General features: G+C 50.1%; 2 protein-coding genes across 2 annotated transcripts in view; one reads left to right on the forward strand and one right to left on the reverse strand.

The window, feature by feature from the left end:
* VRK3 (VRK serine/threonine kinase 3) overlaps nucleotides 1–24,052 on the reverse strand; it is a 362,077-nt gene that overhangs the window by 287,918 nt on the left and 50,107 nt on the right. The gene's annotated exons all lie outside the window — the stretch shown is intronic.
* TEDC2 (tubulin epsilon and delta complex 2) lies at nucleotides 994–9,318 on the forward strand. The gene is made up of 10 exons (XM_071760713.1): nucleotides 994–1,145; nucleotides 1,223–1,318; nucleotides 1,477–1,544; nucleotides 1,863–2,535; nucleotides 4,522–4,575; nucleotides 6,309–6,393; nucleotides 6,756–6,864; nucleotides 7,103–7,204; nucleotides 7,762–7,973; nucleotides 9,090–9,318. Exons 1-10 carry the CDS (start codon nucleotides 1,120–1,122, stop codon nucleotides 9,234–9,236), a joined length of 1,572 nt encoding a protein of 523 aa, XP_071616814.1. The 5' UTR covers nucleotides 994–1,119; the 3' UTR covers nucleotides 9,237–9,318.

The following is a 24,052-nucleotide window of genomic DNA, read 5'->3' on the forward strand; positions in this document are numbered from 1 at the left end:
GGAGTCTCTGTTTGTCCAACAAGCAAATCCAATGGGAACCCTGCAGAAGGAAAAAGCAGTTAGCATAGAAGCTGCTGTCCAAAAGCAAACCCTTCTTGTCCTGCTGCTGCTCTCCCTGGGGGCTCACAGTATTTCTGCTGTTGACTTTGCCGATTAAAGTATTTTCTAAATGTTTGGTGTTCCTGTTAGCTCTGCTGAGCCCATGATGGCACGGGATAGCTGGCTGCACTCTGGCTTGGCTCATGCCTCAAATGCAGGATCACGTTTTGACAATGAACTCACATTTATTTGAATGATGTGTGCCAGGAAGGCCTAATTTTCAGATCCCATTGCAAAATCTCTAGGAAATAAAAATAAATTCTTCATACATGCCAAACATTTGAATTATACCTGGAAGTATGCTGTGATGGTGCCCGTGGGAGCCCATGGGTGATCAATTCCATGATTTTATTTATATGTGTGTAATGTTTTATCAGGGGTTTTAAAGTCTTGTCTCCGTGAGTCAGGTGGAATTCCCATCTTTCAAACCACAAACATCTCAGCCTGAGGATTCAGCCTTCAAAGGCAAAGAACAACTTCTCTCCTACTTTCTAAACTTTTCTCCTACTTTTCTAAAGGCTGAGAGAAATAAAACCGCATTTATTCTCTGACCTTCAGGAGAGAGTGTGTACCAGCTTTTTTTTCTTTTTTTTTTTTAGTGCTTTTGTACCAGCAGCTCCTGCAGGCCTGTCCCGGGAGCGCTTCTGGAGCCGCTCCCCTCAGGGGGGCACCACGAAGGAGGGGAGGGAAACGCGGAACTCATGTGAGGAAAAAACCCAAGTTCCACGGGGCAAGCGGGGCGAGGGGCTCCCTCAGAGCCCGGGGGGTCTCTCTGACACCCTCAGAGCCCGGGGGACCCCTCAGACACCCCCAGAGCCCGGCTGATAGCAGCAGATCGCCCCGCGTCTCTCCGGGACTCGCCGGGGCCGCTCCCGCCTCTTCCCTCAGAGCCCTCCTGGGCCCGCCCCGCCCCGCAGGTCCTGGCAGGGCGATAGGGAGCGGGTTATCCGAGGCGGCGGGCAGAGCGGCGGGACCGAACCGAGCTGAAGCGCACCGGACCGGACCGGAGCGGGGCGGCTCATGCTCCCCGCGGGCTGTGGCCGGCGGTGAGAGCGGGGAGGCGGCGGGAGGGTCGGAGGGTCAGTCGGGCTGCGGGGCGGCTGACGGCTCCGGGGCCTTGCAGGCTGAGGGCGGCGCTGGCGGCAGCGCTGGAGCGGGGCGCGGAGCAGCGGCGGGAGCTGGAGCTGCGGGCAGCGCGGAGCCGGGACCTCCTGAGCTGGTGAGTGCGGGTCCGGGACACACACCCCAACCCCCCCCCTCCCCGGGCCGCTCTGCCCCGCTCTTGGGCCTGGAGGGAGGCGGTGTAGCTCCGGCGGGCTCGGGGTCCTCGGTGCCGGTTGTGTCCCCGCAGGCCTTGGCACTGTTTCTTCCCTCCAGGGGCAGTGAGAAGGAGGAGAAGGAGGAGGAGCAGCCGCGGGCAGAGAATGAGCCCAGCAAGGGACAGGGTGAGCGCTTTCCGGGCCGGGCCCGGTCACAGGGAGGGAACCGAGACCGGTGAGAAGTGTCCGTGGGCCCGACTGGGGTGTGGTGATTGCCACTTGTTGGTGAAGGGGAGGTTAACACCCTCCTGTGGCTCCCATCCATCTTGGGTCTATAGAGCTCTGTCAAACCTCTCTGTGTCCTCTGTGTTGTCCCCGCTGTGGGGGTGCGGGCAGAGCGTCCATTGAAGGGTTTGGTTTCCTTCTGCAACGCTTGGAACTTGGTGTACAATGGCAAAGGGGAAAGGTTCACATTCAGAGCTTCTGATGCGTCTGCTCTTGCAGAGGATGGGCCTTCACCCAAGGAGCTGGAGGAGCTAGAACTGCTGAACAGGGCCTTAGAGAAAGCACTGAAAGTCAGGAAAAGCATCTTGAAAACTCCATCAGAGGCCCAGGGAGATACAGGAGAGAAATCTGCAGGTGAGGGACCTCCTGCCAAGAAAGCTGAAGAGCAGCAAGTGTGTGTACCTGTTGTGGCTGTTCCTGAGAGCACAAAGGTGAGAGCTCTAAGCAAAAAGCCTGCCTCTTTGAAAAAGTCCTCTCCATACCAGCTAAAAGCCCCTTACAAGACTGACCCAGATGTGAAAAAACTGCAGAGGAAAGCCCCAGCCAGATGTGTTTCTCAAGGTCCCAGGGCAGCTGGGAAGAGCTCCTCAAAAGGGGTGGCTTGCAAACAAGGAAGGACAGCAACCAGTGCCAGCAACAGAGAGACTTGTGCCACAGCTGAACCCCAAAAGACATCTGGCTTGTCCAAATCTGCTCTGAACGAGCAGCAAATTTTTTCTGTAGGAGATTCATCCAGGGGAAAGAGCTCTGTAGCTTCTGGCAGGCAGCTGTTTGATGTAGGGAAGAAAAGCTGTGGTTCCCTGAGAGAATCCAGCAGAAAGGAGGACCCTGCAACTGACACTGCATTGGGAAGAAACACCTCACCTCGGGCAGGCACCCTGCAGGAAAGGGGGTAAGTGCTGGGGTGGACTCTGCTTGATTTTCAGGCTAGCACCTCTGCAAAGCCTGGTCTCTCTGCCTGTTTTTTAAGGCCCAGCTGAGTTTCACTGCTTCTCAAAACCATTTATAATTTAAAAGCCTTTATTGTGATTAAGTGTTTTCAATTTAAGGGGTTACTCCTGGATGGCTAGGACTTTGAAAGTCTAATAAAGACTTCTGGTATTTCATATCCCCCTGTGATTGTTTTTGAAAAGGTGTCTCTGTAGTGCTTTATTGAGCCTTAGTTTTCCTGAGTGTTCTTTTTATCGTAGCTTATGGATTTTTTGTTTCTTTTTACACAATGATAATACATAATGCACTAGTTCTTTCTCATATAATGCTGCTTGGAGAGATGGTATCTGGATTTAACCTCTAGGATACAGCCCATGTGGCTGCACAAGTTGGTATTGACTGGAATGCAGTTTGACATTTTGATTTTGGAAGCACTGTGAAGTGGATGTTGTTAAGATTCAGACCAGCCTCTCTTGTTTAAAAAAAAAAAAAAAAAAAAAAATCTATATTAATTTCTAAGTACTCTGTGTTTTAAAGAAACAGCAAAGCTCAGGTCTGGTATGTGCCTGCTACTGGAAAATGTTGAGAAATCATTCTCAGCTGCCACTCAACTCAATTTCTGGTTGTGTAGGGAAGAAATTATCACTGCTCATGGTGTAGGATGAGACACAGGGCACTAAGTGGCAGTTACTGGGGGAACAGAAATCTAGATTCATGTGTTTCTTTACCTAAAATCCCAAATGTGGTCTTGCCTTCATAGTCTGCATGTGACTCTATCTGTAACCCACATGTTTTGGGAGTACCAAGTTAGGGGTTCTTCTACTTTGGGATTAAGATTCATGTTCCCAGTGGAAGCTGACAGGTCCCTTTCCCATTTCTTTGAGAGGCAAAGCTGCCTGGTGCTCAGGTCAGGGATTCTGCTCATGTCTGTACTGATCAGCTTCCCTGAACACGTTTCTGTGTCTGTACTCTGCCTCATCAAGGGCTTTGCTTCCAACTTCTCACCTTAGATGAACCTCTGATGGCTGGTGGCAGGATGCAGGAGCTCTCTGGATGCTCTCTTCACCCCTCTCCCTTCCCAGAAAGAAAGAAAAGAGAAAAAGGGAGAGAGACAAATAGGTTGGAAACCACACTACAGAGCTGTAATGAAACAGTAATGATAAAAAGGAAAATAATGAAATCTGTACAAAGCTGCTGTCACCTACCCCCCACAGTAACAGATCACCACCAAGGTTGGAGGGCAGGTCCTGAAAAAGCCCCAGATTGAGCTCCTGGAGTCAGTGGCAGACAAGAGCTGGATGCAGGAGCACAGGGATTGGGAACAAAGGCAAACAAATGGAGGGAATCATCCCAGGACAATGGGCATTGACTAAGAGAACTTGACCCTCATGATCCCTCAAATCTATGCTGAGTATGATGTGTATGGGATGGAACATTCCATCTGGTCAATTTTTGGTCATCTCTCTTGTCTGCTTCTCCCCACAGGAGGGTCACAGATTTTTTACTCCCTTTTGTTTCTGGAGCATCAGATGTTTTGCAGAACCAATCAGTAGCCTTGGTTCTCCATACCATTCTCTAGCAGGAACTATAAACATCAAATGTTACCCATCCTAGAAGCAGACACTGACTGAAAAGTGTGCTATTAATTTCATTAAGTGCAACTATTTAGACTTAGCTGAAAACTAAAATTACTAGAAAGAAAAATGGTTCTGTCCTGGCTCAAACCAGGACATCAGCTCAGTGGTAGTTGTGGAAATGAATGAGCAGACTGACCTTCCTTCCATGAGGAGAGGCTGGAGGCAGGGGTGGGTTCAATCTCTAAGGTTGCTGACATTTCCATGACAGCTAAATTAATTCCAAATTTAGACAAAATGTCTCTTTGGTCTGTCTGAAGGCAAGGCACCACTGCTCTCAGGCAGTCAGGATTGATGCTTCTCTTGTTTTCCAGATGCCAGCTGAAGCTCCCCCTTCCCTACAGGAAAACCTTTTCCAGGAACTCCAGGTAAGCCCAGCTTGACCACTCCAGCCCAGAACTACCCTCAGCTTGTGGGCTGTGAGGGGGACTCTGGTGGGGGGGATTTGGATGATCTGTGGGTCACAGGGAGGCAGTGACTCCTCTGGACAGTGGTCTGATACAGGATGTCTCTGCCAGGCTGTCCCTGAGGATGGGTTTTTGTGGTATTCTGGTCACTAGCATTACTTTTGTTTTCAGAATGCTAATACCTGTTAATCCTGGAGCTGTAAAGGGACTGGAATGCTTTAATTGTGGGTTTAACCATGCTGCAGAAGTCTCTGCTGATACCTCTGCTGACAGGTGCCTCTGTACTGTGGACAGTCAGAGAATTTCCTGACCAGTTGCTGTCCTGAACTTTTCTGCTGGGGCATCTTTGCTGCCTGGGGGCACCATGGCTGTGTTTGAGGCTGATTCCTACTGATGAACTCTCTTCAACAGAGCCAGTTACAGTTTTACTGCATTGCTGGTGCAGGTGGTTGAGTTTCTGGTGAACTTATTGCTCTAGTCCATTCTCCAGTTCTCTGGAGGAGTTTCACACCATTTCCTTTTGAGAAATCATAGGAAATTCATAATTCATCATATTCATCCATAATTCATCATGTTTCTCAGTGTGTGGTTTGTCCAGACATTAAGCTTAAACCCAGTCTTAAATCCAACTACAGCTCCTTGTGCTACCCACAATAATTCCTCCTCCTCTTGGAAATTGTCATTTATCAGACACCAATTTGTTGGTTGTCCTGCTGCAGGGTGTAAAGCCTCATTTCTCTTAACTTTCACTTGCAAATGGAAGCATTCTAATTCACTGGTGTAATTTTACACTCTTCACCATTACTTTCAGCTCAGTGACAGATTGAAAATAACCTGTGCTCAAAAGATCCCTTACAGAGGGGAATGCATCTGGCCTCTTAACTTCTGTTCTTTTCTGTTCCATTAACCTTGCTACATCTTTGTATAATGTGTTTCTGGAAACTGCAGTTCCTATCATCATTTAAAAGATCCATTTGGCTGGAGAGAAGACCCATGCACACTTGGATTAGGCACTCATGCACTGCAGGACTATTTTAAGCTTGCTCCTGGTGGCTCTCACTTAGTGTGAGAAGTTTGGGGAGGCTGGCTGAGAGGCTCTGCCTCTTTAAACAAGTCTTTTTATGTCTATTGTGCATGGGTGGGGATGTTGAACTCTAAAATGCACCTCTCTGATAACACTTTTAAAAAGTGGACTTTGTAACAAGGTTCTGTCCAGTTTACTCATGATTAAGTCCTTAAACTTCTGAGTTTTGTGGCCCTGATATTGATACATTGCTGTCATGCTCCTTGCACTTTGTCCAAAAAAACCCCAAAATTATTAAAAAAGGATTAAGGGAGAATCCCTGGAATATGAAGGACTCACTGTGATATTCCTATGGAATAAAAGCATAGGTAAGACACTCTGACAGAGTTAGTGATGTGCTGCAGGTTCACATTCTGCTTATAGAAATACATTGCCTCTTCTCCTGGCTGTAAATCCTTCCCCTCACATCAAACTGAGAGAGATGCCCTGGGTGTTCTGCACTGTCTAATGCTTTCTGCAGCATGTCCTTGTTGATCTAATTCCAGCTGTCAAAAATGAGGTGGAAAATGGCTAGTAAATAACCTTTAAAAAGGGTGAGGAAGAAGCTGATACGTTGTATTCCTGTGCTGCAGTTCACTCTTCCACCTCCTGTCCCTGTTTGAATTTTCAGAGCCTGGGAGAGGTGTTGTCTCTCTCAAACAAGTGCAGATGCAGCAGCTGCAAGGAGCCGTTTTATGGAGAGGATCCAGACAACTGTATCCTTTCCCCACTCACTGCCCCCTTCCATTCCCACCTGGTGGATACAGCAGGCCCTGGGCACAGTCACTGCAGCAGGACCTCATCAGGAGGGACCTGTGCCTCCAGTAACAGGAGTTCAAGCTGGCTCTCTAGGAAGTGTTTTTCTCCTAGGGCAGCTCTTGAGCAGTCAGAAAACTTTTGATCCAGACAAACAAGGCAAAGATGCCATGTACAGCTGTGCTGCCCTCACCATCCCCCTGCAGTGCTGCTTCACAGCCTGCTTACCCTCTGCCCCTGATCCCAGCTGGCTTGGCCCTGGGCTCAGTGTAGGGCACAGACCTGGTGGTGTGAAACTTTCCTTAAGCTGCTGCTGCTTGAGTTTTATTCACCAATGCCATCCCTCAGTCCTGCAGAGATAGAGGAAGAATTAAAGGTCCTCCAGGATGTCCCCTCCCTTCTCAGTCAGTACATGGAAGCTGAGTGTGCAGGTAAGGAGTGGAGAAAGAAGAAAAAAAAAATATTAGGGAGCAGAAGGTGGAATGAGGATGATTCAGTGGGCTCCAGTTCCATGTGTCTTGTGTTCTTGGCATGTGCTGGACCTGAGGGACAAAAGCCTTCTATGCCTAAAATGGGGGCTGATGAACTCCAGGCCACTCTAGGAACTGGTCTTTGGGAGAAGAGTTCAATATGCTCATACCTGCTGCTTTTCTTCTGCTTCTCCTCTAGACCACCCCACTCTGCAAAGGGAGTATGAAAGCCTTCTGACCTTGGAGGGTTTGCAAACCACAGTGTCCCAGTGCCTGCATAAACTGCAGCTTCTGCAAGCAGGTGAGCCAGTCCCTCTGGTTGCAGTCAGGTATGGATTGGTTTGCTCTTCCAGGACAGTAGTTTGGCTCTCTGTGTGCAGGACATTGTGGATTAGCAGAATTTTTCTCCTGGTTATCCTTCATGGTGATGTAGCATGTACAAATCTCTGGCAGCAAAGGAGGTGGTGGTCTGTTCCCCACCCATCTGTGTTCAGGACAGGCATGGGACTCCACTGCTGCATTCTGCCATGGGCAGGGACACCTCCCACCAGCCCAGGGTTGTTCCAAGACCCATGCAACCTGACCTGGAATGGTTCCAGGGATGGGGCAGCCACAGCTTCTCTGAGCCAGGGGCTCAGCACCCTCATACCAAAGAATTTCTTCATAATATCTAGTTTAAATCTACCCTCTTTCAATTGTAGCTTAAGATGTCCTTGATTGTGCTGTGTGTGGTGACCTTACTCTGAGTAATACAGTGTCATTAGTCATCCTTTTCTGGGAACAGGTAGATCACAAATTCTGCAAGTACAGATTTAACTTTTGTGTTTCTGCCTCCTGCCAATTCTTCTCCCCTGGCAGCTGTGGAGTCCCAGATGAGACTGTGCCCAGACTGTGCTGGGGATGCAGGGAGCTGTTCTCCAAGCTGTGTTCCTCCCAGGGGACAGATGTGTGACAGTGCAGGCATGCTGGCTGTGCCTCTCCTCTATTACTCCAGTTTCCAGGAGCTAAGAGACCTCTTTGCCTTGAAGCTGGAAGTGTCAATGCTGCACCAAGAAATTGCCTTACAAAAGGTGAGTCTTTAAAAGTGGTAATGCTCCTGGAGTAGAGCAAAAAATGGGGAATTGTGGGGCTGGAGCTTTCTTCTGTTTGGGCTGGAGCTGGCCACTTGTCCATCTGTCTTTTGCTAATGTGACCCAGCTGGGAGGTGGAAAGGAACAACTGAGAGTGAAAGGTTGAGCTGTCCCTGGGGTAAGTGCTTCACTTGCACAGTGCTGGGCTCACCCCAGCTCTGGGCTGTCTGCACCAGAGGGAGGCACCAGCTCTCATCTCACTGCTCTGGGTGGCTCCTTCTGTGCCCCAGCAGCAGAGGATGAGCAACTCTGCCTTTGTTAAATATGACAAAAGAAATTGTCAGTTATCCTGTTATTAGTCATACTCCTCTGGTTAGATTTCATTTGTTTTGCAGGCACTTCACTGCATAGAATCTTAAATTCTGTGCAAATTCTCCATGGGTCAGCAATGTGCCCTGGTGGCCAAAAGGGCCAATGCTGTCCTGGGGGGCATCAGGAAAAGTGGGTGCAGCAGATTTAGGGAGGTTCTCTTTCCCCTCTACTCTGCCCTGGTGAGACCACACCTGGAATACTGGATCCAGTCTGGGGCTCCCCAGTTCAAGACAGACAGGGATCTGCTGGGGAGAGCCCAAGGCAGAGCTATGAGGATGATGAGGGGACTTGAGCATCTCTCCTGTGAAGAAAGCCTGAGAGCCCTGGGGCTGTTCAGCCTTGAGAAGAGAAGGCTGAGAGGGGATCTTCTGAATGCCCATCAGTACCTGAGGGGTGGGTGTCAAGAGGAAGGGGCCAATCCCTTCTCAGTGGTGCCCAGGACCAGCACAAGGAATAATGGGTTTAAGCTGGACCATAGGAAATTCCACTTCAACATGAGGAGAAACTTCCTGCCTGTGAGGGTGAGGGAGCCCTGGCCCAGGCTGCCCAGGGAGGTTGTGGAGTCTCCTTCTCTGGAGCCTTTCCAACCCCCCCTGGATGTGTTCTGTGTGTCCTGCCCTGGGTGATCCTGCTGGGGCAGGGGGGTTGGACTGGATGATCTCCAGAGGTCCCTCTTAACCCCTCACATTCTGTGATTTTCAAAGTGCACACAAGCTCTGAGATGTCTGGTTTGCTCCTGCCCAGGTGATGATGACAGAATTCCTGCCTGTCCTGGAGCCCAGGCTGTCCCAGGAGGCCCCAGCAGCTCAGCTCTACCGGGGGCTGCACACCCAGCTCTGCGGCAGAGGGAAACGCTTCCCGGTGCTGGTGAGAGAGGAGCTGACAGACTGATGTATTGGGAAGCACCTACTTGCCATTCACATTACAGAGATGGTTATAAGCAATAAATATTTTCTATTGATTTTTTTTTTCACTCTGCCTCTTTGTCTAACTAAATTTCTGAGGTAGGTTTGTTTGGGTTTTTTGTTTCCTTTATATCGCTTTTATCTCGGGCTAACTCTGTGGTTTTCCCAAGCCCCTCCAGGGCTTCATGGAGACTGGTTTTGGCTTTTCTGCCAAGGTTTTGAATCTCTGACTAGCTCTAGGTCCTTGACTGCTTCAGTCAGGACACTGGGCTGCTATATGCAGACAGTGTAACAGGCAATAAATCATGATTTATCAGACAGCCACAGCACGGTGGGGCACAGTCCTCCAGCATCTGAAAATCTAGAGAACCTGGGCTGCTGTGTCTCTAGTTCTCTGTTTACCTGTTGGCACATAACCAGCATTATAGTGGTCCCTATCTGGTATTCACTGACTAAAAGTCTTTTTGATGTTGCCATGGGGTACCTGGGCTGGGGTTCAGTGAGAGCAGTCCCCTCAGGCAGCTCCACGACTTGACAGACTCTTTTGTAAGGACTTAAGCCTAACCTCCAGCTGAAACATTTTTGCTATGTCATCTCACCTGGTGACTGTGCCTGAGGGAGCAGTCTGGGACTGATGGGCCTGTCTGCAGTGGAGAGTTGTCAGGGAAGACAGCAGAAGGGAGCTGGGGAAGCAGCCCAGCAGATGGCACTCGGTCCTTTGGATTAGTGCTGAAGCTGAGCTGGTGGCTGCTGGGGGGCAGCCTTCTGGAGGGAATAATGCAATGTCCTGCCTGACTCTAAAAAACAGATTTGTGACAATTCTGACCTTGTCATCATGGGAAAATTCCAGTGTCAGTTCTTCCTGCATCTTATTTTTTTGCTTGTAATCCCCAGCCCCCCTGGCAGCCCTGTGTGACAAATCAAAGCTTGAGAGTGGAATGCCTCTGCCTGAGAGCACTTCAAAGCCCAGTTAGGGAGCAGGCCCTGTGTGCCACTGCTTAGTCCACTTTGACTCATCCCATATCTCTTGGCTTGATTAGGACTGTTTGCCTGGGGAGATTTAGCTCTTAGCAATGGTTCTTTTTTACCTTCTGTGTTGGCTTCATATTTCAAGGCCAGAGTTAGTTGTCTGTCTCTTCTGAATGTTTGGCCCCTGACACTCAGAATTCCCTGAAAATCATCCAAATGAGGGGGGGAAAATCAGCACCTCTCACTTTCACTTTATTGTTGGTTTTTTTTGTACCACATTCAGTCCTTTTTAGATGGTGGTTGATTTCCCATGGAGTCTGCAATCAAGGCAGGAGCTTTTTCCCTTCTCCCCTGCCCTGCAGAGGAGTCCTGTGTGGTTTACATCTGGCTGGGGAAACCATGTTGTGGCCACCAGAGCAGGAGGATGGCAAGGTATTGATTGCAGGGCTGGTTATAGGAGCAAACACTGCCTCCTAAATCAAAGGGGGTGCCCACGTGGCATGGGCATTAACATCTGCATGTTTCAGTTTTAGAGCTGGTATTTGGTATTGTTAATTATGGTGCTGTTATCCCTAACTTGTGTCTGTAAGCACTGAGTCATGGAGCATCTGCTTCCTTGTGCAGAGCAGTCCAATGGAAATTGGTGGTTATGCCACAGAAGGAGCTGCATAGGTGGGAAAGGGCTGGGAAAAAAAAATGTCTGAGCCCACAAAATGAGTTTGCAGGGCTTGTTCCATGCTCAAAAGGCAAGCTGACCCTGTAGGAGGGGTGCAGAGGGGGAGCACAGCTCCCAGGGTGATGACTGGCAAGTGGCAGGGTTGTTTTGTGCCTCTGGGTGCAGTGTAGTTTTATTACTCTTCCTACACCATATGAGAAGCATTTTAGAATTTTCATAAATGTGTAAGGCTAAATAATTTGAATGACTCACTTTTTCAAATTATTCTTGTGCTCTGGCAGAGATAAAGATTCAATAGCAACTCACTCAGTGGCTGGGGGATCTTTTTCATTATAAAATGTGCCATTGTTATAGAAAGAAATAGTGCTGGTACATCAAATTGAGGAGAGAAGGAAGACAAAGGTAGCATGTGTGATGCCAGGGGATAGTGTTACAAAACTACAGGAAATGAGCTGTATTTTTGGAAAGTGATAGATGATACCAGTGTTGTGCAGACATGAGGTGAGACAAAGCACCGTGAGGGTCAGGGAGGAGAAGCAGCTCCTCTTCTGGTTTGTTCCTTACAGTAGAATCTTAAAAGGTTTTTGGTTCTTTACTACTGAAGGATATGAAGCTGAATCCCAGTGGAGAAGCAGGTTTTTTCTTTCCAGAACTGGTGACTTTCAGCATTTCCAACTGCTACTATTTGTCTTTTCCGTGGCCTTCCTTATTTCCTTCTCCTCTGCAGCATCTCCACTCACTGTTTTTTTGGTGTTTTTTTTTGCAAATATGCTTGGGCACTGTGAAGCCCTGGGTAGTGCTAACATGGGGCTGCCCCAGGCAGCAGACCCTCTTGCAGGATTTCATTATTTCTGGATGTTGAAACCTTCAAGAGGTTAATCCTACAAATATCCTCAGATGTGCCACCAAGTACTTGCTGAAGCACCTTCCTTAGGAGATGCAGCATGTGGAGGCTGAACAGTGTGGCCTTGGGGGTACTCTGGCTAAAACTGAAATAACTTGATTCTTGGTAAGAAAGAAGAAGGTAAATCTCACCAAGTGGTGGGGAGGAATGCTGAAACTTTTTTGGGGGTGTCTAGCAGTGTGTGAGCAGTGATGGAGCATGAAGCCTTGTGACCTGCTGAGGGGATTCCATACGTGGCACGAGGTGCAGGGTCCCAGCCCTGGAGTGGGGGTTACAATTTGGAGAGGCCAAACTTGTGAACCACGTGAGGGGATTTCACAAGTGAGCAGCTTGAGATGGAAAGTGTTGGACTGGGAGGAAAACTCCCAGCTCTCTCTGTAGAAGGTGGATTTGCTCTTGGTGTTAACCTCTGAGTGAATTTTCTGTGAGCTCCAGAGAGCAGGTGACTGAGTTAAAACACTGTATGGAGTCAAGCCTGAAGCATTAACACCTGAATCAGCAATTTCTCAGGCAGTTTGCACTGTCATGCAAGCAGAGGCTTTCTAGAAAGAGCAAGGGTGGTGTAAGATGCTGAGACAGAATGCTTGTATTTGTAGGAAAAGCACTGGGGGGGAGCTGTATGTCCTCCACACACATCCTTTATTTTTAATTTTTTTTACTGGAATCCATCTCTCCCTGAGTTACAGAATCCAGTGTGAGCTTGGGGTTTCCAGCTGAAGCTTTGCTGAGAATTTTTGTCTGTTTCTGCTAAATCTGAAAGGGATGTTTTAGGGTTAGCACTCTGAGGATGCTGGCTGTGGGTATCACAGGATGCACAGCCTCCTTCAGACTGTCCCAGGGTGTCCCAGTCTCAGTTTGCTGTAAGCAAGGAGTTGGAATTGCTTTAATAGCCTTGAGAAAGCCAGGAGAAGGAGCCAGTATGGATTTTTGCCTGCCAACAGCCAGTTCATGACTGCAAATTTCCAGTCCTGTCACCAGGTGGGGTCACTGAGAGACTGTAGCAGATGTTGGATCTGACGCTGGGGGTTGTTCACTTTTTATCTGTAAGATGGAGATTGATATTATTTCACTTTCTTTGTGTTTTTTTTTTTTAAAGCATGTGCACTGAGGCTGATGCAGTTGACATCTGGTTTCACTGGAAGCTTCCTGGTCTCCTTCACTTTGGTTAAAAACAACCTCACAAAAAAAAAAAAAAAAAAAAAAAAAAAAAGATAAAACCCCCTTGTCATGACTCAGTCTGACACGAAAATAGTTCATTAAATAGGTATTAAATTTTCTATTAACCATCAGATCCAGTCCTATTTTTGTAACTCCAAAACCACCGTCCAGAAGAAAAGATCTATCATCATGTTTTAAATTTGTGAAGAAAGAAGGGCTTTAGCACTGCAATAAAGAAAAAAATCTTCTTTCTTGTTAATTAATCTGAGTCTAGTTAGAAAGCAGAGGGCAGGAAACAGTGTGCCACCTGTGCCAGGGTAGAAAGAGCTGGTTATAGGGGGGGAAAGAATGGAAAATGATTTTTCAACTGTAATTTCAGAAGGAGAGAATGTACATCAGTGGGCTATTCAGGCATACAGAGATATCTGACTTATTTTTAGGCAGAACAAGCAAGATAATCAATGGATCTGGAGTTTGGATGGGAAAAAGCACATGGAAGCAAGCTCTGAATCAGTGGAGGAGCCTAACCTGGTGGAAAAGCCTTTCTGAAATCTTCCCTTCTGGCTTCTGAGGACACACAACCCCAGGTGTGTTAACACCTGCCCATGAGGCTTTTTTCAGCCTTTTCATGTTACAGTGGGACACAATTAGTCTCATTTTATCTCCTGTTTAAGAAGAAGAAAACAAGGGAGATAGGATGCACTCATTCAGGTCAGTAAGACTTCAAAGCTGGGTTGCTTTATGCACTACCAATGAAGTTGTGTTGGAAATTATTGCACTGCAGCTCATCATCCTTTTTCCTCTTAAACTGGTTACCCCACATCTGCTGGCACAGCCCTACAGCTTTGGAATTTGGGGAACTGCATGATCTGAGGCTCTTGCCCATTTTTTGGTGATGGGCTCTGCAGTTCTTGCTGCCTTTAGGAGGAGCTGGGTGTTTGGTACCAACCAGACACATGATCAAGGAGTGAGCACAGGAATGATAATTAAAAAAAAAAAAACAACAAACCACACAACAACCCCAAGGACAAAATAAACCACCTTTAAAAAATTAATGAAACCATAAATAGTCTACAATGCTTTAATTACATTGTGTGCTGACTGCATAATGGAACAGAATTCAGGTTACTGGATGCAGGGATGAGTCAGCAGTAGGGTGTGAAAACAAGTTTGGGCTCCATGTCAATTTAAACATGCCCATGTGTTTCTGGAAGGCTCACTGGTGGTGTTGTTATGGAATTTGGGCTGTTTGATAATAGTTGCAAGGATTTTGCCAATCTTAACCCCCTGGGTTTGTGTAGGAATACGTGGTGATGTTTGTCAGGACCCATCACTGCCCTGTTCTGGAGTCTTCTCCTTGAGGGTGACAAAGCTCTTGGCAGTCATCACGTTGTCCTTGGGAAGGCAAACCCACTGGATTTAGGGCAGGTTTTTTTGAATTATCAACCCATTAATGATTTTGATCACATACAACCATGTCTCCCAGCCTCACAGCAGCACCACTGCCACGGTCTCTCTTTTACAGAGAGTGATTCTCTGCTCTCATGAGATCCCACCTGGAATTCTGCATCCAGTGCTGGAGCCCTGACTACAAATAAGACCTGGAGGTGCTGGAGCATGTCCAGAGAAGGGTCAAGAGGATGATGAGAGGGTTGGAGCACTTCTCCTAATGGGACAGACTGAGAGAGTTGGGATTATTCAGTCTGGAGAGGAGAAGGCTCTGAGGAGACCTTATTGTGGCCTTCCAGTGTCTGAAGGGGGCTACAGGAAAGCTGGGGAGGGACTTTTGAGGATGTCAGGGAGTGACAGGGGGATGGATTCAAACCAGAGGAGGGGAGATTTAGATTGGATGTTAGGAAGAAGTTCTTCCCCATGAGGGTGGTGAAACCCTGGCACAGGTTGCCCAGAGAGGTGAAGGAAGCCCCATCCATCCCTGGAAGTTTTTAAGGCCAGGCTGGACAGGGCTCTGAGCAACCTGGGCTGGTGGGAGGTGTCCGTGCCCATGGCGGGGGGTTGGAACTGGATGATCTTAAAGGTCCCTTCCAACCCTGAAAAGTCTATGATTCTAATTCAGAGCTTTGCTTATGACAATGCAATTATTTTGTAGTTTAAAAAAAAAAAAAAAATAAGTACTAACAGCAGTAAAATAACTTCTTGTCATTTACTAGATGTAAATAACATGTAAGATGATAAAATGTATATTTTCTCTGCTTGCCTTAAAACTGGTGATTGTACCCTGTGAGGCAGCCCAAGCTCTGTTGTCCCCTCACCCAGCTCTCTGGGTTGGCCACTCACAAGAGTCCTGAGCATCTTCAGGGCATCAAAAAAGTTGCTGTGGATCAGCTTTTCTCCTAATTAGCAGGTTTTTTTCCTATTTGTGCCTTGTACCTGGTTCTCATTATTGTGCTGAGTGTCTCCATGGTGTGACAGGAGGTGGGCAGCTGATGGGTGCCAGGAGAGGAGCAGCAGAAGGTGTGAAGGGAGCTCTGCTCTTGCTCAGCCTGCACCAACACCGTGCTGGGAAGGAGCAGAGCTGCCACCAGGCAGAGGAGACAGTGATTCTTTTCCATCTGCTCCTGTCTATATTTGAGCTCCCAGGAAAGCATCCAGCATCCTTCTTTCTTGTAAGGAATCTCTGATTTCCAAAGCTGTCCCCGTTTCGGAAGTGCTTTTGGCAGGCTGGCTCTGGTTTCCCTGCCTGCCCTGGGAGATGCCCAGGGCTTGCCCACCACCCAGCCTGATGACACTGACCCCAAACAGCAGCTGAGTGTCACTGGGTGGCTTGTCACTCTTGCAGAAGTCTTTGTTGGAGTGGAGCAGGGTGACACTTGCTGCTATTTTCAGCCCCGTCCTTCCTGGTGGCTGTTGCTGCTTTATTCCCCTGCTTTGGTTATTTATTTATTTATCTATTTATTTATTCCTTTTGCTGAATCACAGACCTGGGAAATACTTTTGAGGTCACCAGAAGCCAAGATTGTGCCTCCTGCTTTATTTTGCTGCCTGTTGCCCAGTGTTAGATGGCACACAGCAACTTATACTGCCAGAGGCCAATCTGCCCTTCCCTGCTGCCTGGGGAGTTTCTTCCTTGCTCCTTTCTCTTAAAATTAATGGAGCTGCTCCAAACTTAACCCTGGCTTTGCTGGGGTTGTTTCCACAGCTGGGTGCAGGCACAGGGGGATGGAAAGTGCTGAGCAGTGCAGGCACAGCCACTGCCTCTGATAAATCCAAATACCTCTGCTTCACCTCCTGTGTAATTCCTCCCTCGTTCCCTTCAGTTTTCCCAACTTTTTGCACCCACGAGCTGCCCTTTTATATTTTGGGTGGGTCTGTGGGGTTGGGTGTATTCAATGGATGTTTAATGGCTCTGTTAAAACTGGGGAAGATGCAGTCAAGAGGTCAGAAAAAGCTGCAGTCCCGGGTCACAGCTGCCACTTGGGCCATCTGTGGCGTTGGGATGTGTGGTTGTTGATGCCATGTTCCCCTACTTTCACTTCCCTCCTACTCTTTATTGCAGTCAAAGTTTGTTTTTCTGGGGGAAAAAGCTGTGCAATTAAGAGTTATTGGGTATTTCTTGTCCTACTCTTAATCTGGTGCCTGGCTCTTGCAAGAACTGGGCTGTACCACCCAAATAAAGGCAGAATTATTCATTTCCTCACACAGCCAGAAGAAAAATAAAATAAAATAAAATAAAACCCACAACATGTTTGTGGGAATTCAGTTCTACAAACCGTGGTGTTATTTTTGTGCCACTCCTCTGTGTGCTAAGTCAGTGCCTGTGCTCTGTGGGTGTTTGGTTTTAAAACAAGTCAGGGTTACTTGTCCAGAGCACACTTCTTGCAGCCTCCAGGATTTTGAGCTGTGTGCTCTGAAAAGAAGAAATTAACTGGGCATGTATGTATTTTTTACTGGTGCAGGAATAGATGTGGATTGTATAACATTATCTTTGAGTATCTTTGCCCAAAGGTATTATATGCCCCAAGATAAATTGTTTTCTGATCTTGTCTCTGGACTCACTGACTTGTAGTTTCTGGGGGGGGAAAAATTGCTTAATTCCTTCATCCCCAAGCTGTGTGCTGAGGTGCTGGGTGGTGAAGCAGTCAGGGGGGTGTGGGTGTCCCTGCACCCCAGCCCTGTGTTCTTTGCCATGGCATTTCCTTGTGACCTTCAAATTATTTTGGTTCTGTAACATTTACTTTGAAAACTCGATGTCAGTGTCTCTGGTTGCTGTGGAATTGTGGTCCCTACCACAGAGCTCTTTGCTCCTGCCCAAGCACTGGGCACTCAGGCCCAGGGGATTTACATCACCCCCTGCACTTGCTCCTCCTGGTGGTGGTCAGCACTCCTTTTGATTCTGGGTTTTCTTTCTTCAAAAAGAGAGTAATTATGATTTAGAAGGATCCTGGGTTCCTCATCCTTTCTTAATGAACTGTTTCCCTCCTAGGAATCTTTTATTTCTCACTCAAAACACAAGCTTCCCATTGCCCACCAAAGCCATTAACCCTCTCTGCTTGTTTTCCTTTTTAAACAGAATTTTCTGCTTCCAGGCTGTTTTTCTTTACTCCCTGCAGCTTTTTTTTTTCTTTTTTTTTTTGCTGCAGACATGAAAGCCAGGCTCCAGGGCCTCTCCCTTCCCCAAGTGGATTGCATCCCAGCTCTGGGCAGCATCCAGAGCTCCTGCTGCCCCATCCATCACCCGCCCAGGTCAGCACCATCTGTGTGGGTGTAGGTGGCTGTGTCTGTGGGGTGTCATCCATCTCAGCTCCTGCAACGTGACTCATCCAGCCCCAGCTGCCTTTTTCTCTCCTCCTGTGGGAAGAGGATGCACTCGAGTCTCTATTCCTGCAATGAAAATTACACCCTTAGGTTTGTTGCAGGAGGATCGTGGAGGGAAGGAGCTGAGAGCCCAGGCAGAGGAGCCCCACTGAGGGGTGGGGAGGTAAATTCAGTGCCCCCCAACAAACATACTCACACCATGCAGCCCAGTGTGAAGCCTTTTTCTCTCTCCTGAGGCACATTTGTGAGTTTTATTGACACCCACTGCAAAATCAGAGAAAGCTTTGCATGAACTTGGCCTCTTTGGTTGGAGAAGGTCGTTCCTACACGTGAGCCTGAGAACTGACCCCATCCCAGCCTGAGCTCTGTGTAGTGCTCTCCTGGTGCTCTCCTGGTGCTCTCCTAAGGCTTTTTGCTTCCCCTTTTAAACCAGGGGCAAAGCCAGCATGGCTCCCAGGTGTGCATCTGTGCTGTCTTCTGGTTCAGTACTTAAAGAACAAATCTCCTTTAAACCATCTCTGGAGTTTTAGAGGGTCCTCAGTCAGACGGGCAGCAGTGCTGCCTCATTGGAAACACTGTCTGGTGAGTTACGTCTGGTGAGAGGAGGATAAGGAGGAGTCTGATAAATGCAAGTGGACATTTTTGTTGTACTCCTGTCTAACTTTAAGGATCTGTTAACGTGGGAGTGGGTGAGGTGGTTTGTGCCAGTGCAGGAGATGCACGGGGTTGCTACAGTGGTCTCACAAGAAGTGAGACAAATATTCAAAGTCATCATGGCTCAGAACTTGAGATGTCACAACCCATCGTGGGTTTTCTAACCAGATGGAGCTTGCTTTTGTCACCTCCTGCCCTTTCAAGGCCAGGCTCTGCTCTTCAGCACCACTTAAACTTGTACCTCTGCCAGTCCACTAATGCTGATGTGTTTCAACAGGAGCCAAGAGTCCTTCCCAATGAGTGGAGGCTGGAGGTGTGGGGGTGCTTCAGGGGGGTAGGACTGGCTAGGACAGGCTGAATTGTCAGCAACAGCATCTCCAGGGGGCTAGAGCTGTAGTTAGGGGTGTCACTTTGACAAAGCTTCACAAAACTGGAGATGGAGCCTGTATCAGCCTAAAGAAGGCAGGGTTCAGCCCGCACTGCTCAAAGGACATGGACTGGTTGGATTATGCTGCTCTTCTTCCCCTCTAATGAGCAACCAGGAGAATAAATACTGGGATTTTTCGGTTTGCAGAGCTCTGTGCATCTGACTTAAGCTGGAGTTCTTTTCCCTATTGATTTGCTTAGCCTGAGCCTCTGTTCTCATGTGTCCTTCAGTCAGCTGCCTTGGGGCAATGCTTCGGAAGCACAAAGCCTCCCTGGAATTTGGAAATTGATTTGATATCTGTTAAACCTCCCCTTTTGTTTCTGGATGTTAATTAAGGAACCAGAGACAAGGAGAGATCCCAGAGCTCTGGCAGACCCAGACCTTTTTTTACCCTAACAGGTCCTGTGTGTCTTTCCAGACCAAACCTGGAGAGGGACAAAGATTGATTCACAGAAGCTTCATTCCCTCCCTTTCCCAGGGGAGGATGATTTCCTTGGGGATGATGTAGGCAAGAGCAACACCCACAAAATAAAAAAAATAAAAATAAAAAGATGTGTCCCATGTCTGGGCTGATGCCCAAACATCCCTTTTCCTGAGTCAGTCCTGAGAAGCTCCTGTGCCTCTCTATCTTCTCACCTTCCTGCAGAGCCCCCCTCCCCCTGCACAGCTCCACTTCTGCTGCTCTGTGGATTTTCTCCCTTATTTTTGTCTTTCTCTCAGTTGATGCAGAAATGCAGCTGGGCCCCATCAGCTCGGAGGAAGCTCTGACCTGGGAAAAGCTCCAGGTCTCTAAACGTTTGCTGCAATAGCTCATTCCTTTCCTCTCTCCTTCAGGAAAACCAATTAAAAAAAAAACAAACCTACAAAGATAAAAATAAAAAAACAACAACAACAATAACAAACAGTACAGGAGAAGCAAGTGGGCATGAGGACTATTTGTGCCAGCTCCAGCCTTTCTCTCTGAACCATTAATGGAAAAAGAAGTGGCACAAACAGGTTTTGCCCCCCCAAAAAATGTCTCTGCTGGAGGCCAGAGCTGGGTAGGAAGCTTCTGTATCTCCATCCCTTTCTCTTCTTCCTCGGGGAGGTCACCTCAAGGAAAACAAGAGGGAAATACCTGAGGGGCCTGTTCCACCTGGGTGAGTCTCGCCTTGAGCCTTCTCCAACCCAACCAACATCCTGGTGAGGGTCCTGTGCCAGGGGAAGGGGCCAGCGAGGGGAAAGAGCAGCTAGGAATGAGGTGATGGCATTGGTGACATGCAAGGAGGAGGTGAAGGGACTCAGTGGAGTGGATCTAAGTTCCTCTGCCCAGTCCTTCGGGGTTTTATTGCCCCTGAGGGGCCTGGCAGGAGCGTGGCCCGGGGATGCTGGAAGAGCCGGAGTCGGGGGGGAGCTCTGGGCCAGCGCTGCCTGCCTGGGGACCGGGCTGGTGACAGCAGCTGCGAACTGAAAACGCATCCCTGGAGCGATCCCAGCCCGAAAGAGTTAAAGCAGGCAGCGGGACCGAGCTGGTCCTCCCACCGCCATGAGATCACCGCCGATACCACCAATCCTCGGCCCGGCTGGCAGCAAAAGAGCCGGGAGCCAGAGCCGGGAGCCAGAGCAGAGCCCGACCGGCAGCATCCCGCCGGTACCCCCGGCATCCCGCCGGTACCCCCAGCATCCCGCCTGTACCCCCGGCATCCCGCCGGTACTCCCAGCATCCCGCCGGTACCCGCAGCATCCCGCCGGACAACGCCGACATGTAGGACCCGGCTTCTTCCCCCCCATCCCTGGTGCTCACCCTGGGACAGTGCCCGGCGTCCAACCCGCCTGCTCTTTGGCTCTGGTCGCTCCCGGCTTTTCTTGCCAACATGATGGGCTGCAAGTCCAACTCACTCACTTGCCTGCAGGGAGGAAAAGCGGGGCTACCGCTGGCCACCGCCACCGACTCCACCGCCACCCTCAACAAGCTGGCCCTGGCCACGGGCGGGACGGAGAAATCCTGGTACCGCTGCATCTTCCCCTTCGGCATCGTCTCCGTGGTCATCGGCGTCGCGGCGACGTGCATCACCTTCACCATCAATGGGCCACAGATGGACATCGCTAAGGTGGTCTCGGTGGCCACCTTGATTTTTGGGGTGGGCCTGCTGGTAGCCGCCTACGTGTGCTGGCGGGCCAAGAAGGAGAGGCAGCGGAAGAGGCAGCGCCAGGAGCCGGTCCCGGTCCCGGTCCCGGTGGAGCAGGGAGCGCTATGACCCGGGCTGGGGGCAGCGGCTCAGCTCCACCCGGAGCCCCCTGCTCACCCACCTCCTCTGCCCGGAGCCCCGCGGCACACGGGTGACAGCACCGGATTTGTCGCACCCACGGAGGTCCGGACCCTGCCCGAGGTCAGTTTGCCGTCACTGTCCACTCCGCCGAACCGCAATGCCACCGGTGCCACCCCGGCTCTTGTCCCCGGGGGTGGGGACAGCCCCCGGACGTGTGGGTGGCTCCGTCCTGCTTGGGACTGGCACGGAAAAAGCTTGAAGAGTGGCCCGAGGAGCGCGTCACCCGCCGCCACTAGCATGTCACCCGTGGCCCCGGAGCGTGTCAGTCACCCGTGGCCCCGGAGCATGTCACCCGTGGCAAGCCCCGCTGCCATCCCCAGCGTGCTGAGCACTGCGCTGGGCAGGGGACACCGAGACCCCCCCTGCTTGGCAGCGGAGGAGCCCAGTGTCGATTCTGTCTCCTTGTGGCTTTTTTCCCCCTTGGCTCAGGACAAAAAGGGTTTGGACAGAACCTGGCCCGGGGGATGGGGGGGTGGCAACCTGGCCCGTGAGCCCCTGGGGACACGGTGGGTGGGAAGGGGAGGTCGAGAGCGCAGCGGGGTAATTTGGACCTTGGTGGTGGTGGTGGGAGGGAGGTGGGGAGCAGAGGGGCTCAGGCTGGGGTCCCCCGGCCGCTGGGTGTTTGCCACTCGCGGTGCAGTGTTGCACAGCGAGGGGGTGAGGGAATCGGGCTCCTTCTGTCACTGTGAGCCATCCTGATGGCATCCCGGGGGGCAGGTCCCCTCGGGGGTAGTGGGGGGGTCCGTCTGCTTGGTTTGGTACCATGAGTCTGAAAGCAATTCTGTTGCTGGAGAAGGAGCTGGAGTTGCATTAAAAAAAAAAAAAAAAAAAAAAAAAAAAAAAAAAAAAAAAAAAAAAGAAAGAAAGAAAGAAAGAAAGGAAAAAAAAAAAAGGAGCAAATACATTTCTACCACTTTTTTTTGGAAACAAAGTGCCTGCTCCCGTTCTTTGAATTTAGCTTTGTACTGTTTACCCTACAAAACAAGCAGGAGAGGCGGGTATGGGGGGGGATCTGTCTGTCTCCCAGGATCTGGGAGCAGCATCTCTGCTCCATGCCCGACGGTGGAGGCTGTGGCAGAGCCGGGCTGCTCGCTGCACCCGGAGGGGCCTCCCGAAACCATCCCCCTCTGGGCTTCTGCTCTCCAAGAGCTCCGGAGAGCAGCCACGCTCCGGCCCCTCGGCAGCCGGAGGTTTTCCGTGCGTGGCCGAGGAGAAGGAATGAACCCAAAAGCCGCACACGGGACCAAAGCTCAGCCCATGCCAGGTGCTGGCACCCTGGTGAGGTGCCAAGACACATGTCACCCTCCCTCCCAGTCGCTCTGTCCCTCCAGGTCTGTGCCTGGAAATATCCTGGTGCTCTGCAGCCAGGAAAAAACCCCAGGAGCTGCTGCCTGTTGTGGGATGTGTGACCCAGCCCCGGGATGTTGGGGTGCTGATCCTACAAGGTCAGGTTCAGATCCCCACAGAGTTTGGGAGGTTTGGAGACCCTTTTAGCCCCAGCCTGGACCCGAACTTTATTTCCATGAGCAGTTAGGGGGCTTAGAGGCCAGCCCGGCCCTGCAGCAGTTGATGAGTTTAGCGGGTGTGGAGCCTGGGCTGCTCTTTGTCAGCCTGATCATTGCTTCGGGGGCTTTGTGTGCCTCAAGTTGGTGGTTTCAGCCCACCCCGGGGAGCCATGGGGACTCAGCAGTGTGTGTCGTGGGGGATGCTCAGCAAAGCACCACTGAGAGTTTAAGAGGCTGCCTCGGTTTTATTGTTATAATTATCTTACGTTTTATTTCCTTCTTGCTGGAATTATTCCAACAAACAGGTTTGCAACTGCTTGTAAATTCCTCTCTGCTGCCCCGGCCAAGTCCTGAGCTAAAAAGTTCTGTGGAAACTGATATTTTCTTTTGTTTCTGTTGGTTTCTGTAGTAAAAACACACTCGCATCCCCCCCTCCCTCCTGCTGTCTGCAATGGTTTTATTTACATGGACAAGTTTCCCAGCAGGACTGGGTCTGCTGCACATGCTGGCTGAAGGGCAAGTCCTGGAGAAATTAATCTCCTTAAAGAGCACCGAGTGATTTATTTTTTGGCTGCAGGAACAGATGGCCAGGAAAGTTACACCCTGTTCAGAAAAGAAACTGGAAGGAAGAACATAAAAGGAACCACATCCTCACCCCCGGAGCACCCCGCTGAAATTTGCCACCCTGAGGGCACCACCCGGTGTGGCTCCTCCTCGGGCAGCCTGCAGGATGGAGCTGCTGGCTCTTCCTTTGCTGGCAGCTGACAGCACCGTCTCACCCTGCTCCTCAGGTCCCTGCTGGTGGGACTGCAAATGTGTGGGAGCTTCCCCTCCAGAGCTGTTCCCATCACTTTGCAAGCTGGGGATGCTTCAGGATGCATCCTACCTGGGCATCCCATCCCTACATCTCACCCAGGCATGTCACCTGGGCAGCCCTCCCCAGTGAATCTCATCCGTTCATCCCACCTGGGCATCCCAACCCTTACATCCCACCCAGCCATCCCAGCTGGGCATCCCAATCCCACTCAGGCATCCCAATCCCACTCAGGCATCCCACCCCTACCTCCCACCCACCCCGTGCTGTTGTTTGATGGGGTGCAGAGCCCAACACCACTCCAGGTGGCTCAGCCCTGGGTTCTGTGGCCAAGTGGGGTCCCCGTTGTTGCTGGGGGGAGGCTGCTCACTCCACTGCAGTGTCCCCCAAACCCAGCTGAGATGTCAGCACAGGAGCTTTGGGTGCTCAGCTGCAGCATGGCCAGGCTGGGAGTGGGGAAGTACCCTGGGAAGGCAGCTCCATGGCTGATCCTATTGCAGCTGGGGGCTGAGAGATGCTCTTCACCTTTTCTAGGCAAACAGAACCCACAATTCACAAACCTGTACAGCTGACTCCAACACCAGCCTTGATCTGCTTTGCCTCCTGTCCTTGC

This window comes from Heliangelus exortis, chromosome 17, assembly GCF_036169615.1.
Source record: "Heliangelus exortis chromosome 17, bHelExo1.hap1, whole genome shotgun sequence".
Taxonomy (NCBI): domain Eukaryota; kingdom Metazoa; phylum Chordata; class Aves; order Apodiformes; family Trochilidae; genus Heliangelus; species Heliangelus exortis.

Excerpts from the sequence above, each read along its gene's own strand:
- TEDC2 (XM_071760713.1), top strand. The coding sequence starts at position 1,120 with ATGCTCCCCGCGGGCTGTGGCCGGCG. Across the intron at positions 1,545-1,862 it reads TGAGCCCAGCAAGGGACAGG|AGGATGGGCCTTCACCCAAG; the intron begins GTGAGCGCTTTC and ends CTGCTCTTGCAG. Across the intron at positions 7,205-7,761 it reads ACTGCAGCTTCTGCAAGCAG|CTGTGGAGTCCCAGATGAGA; the intron begins GTGAGCCAGTCC and ends CTCCCCTGGCAG.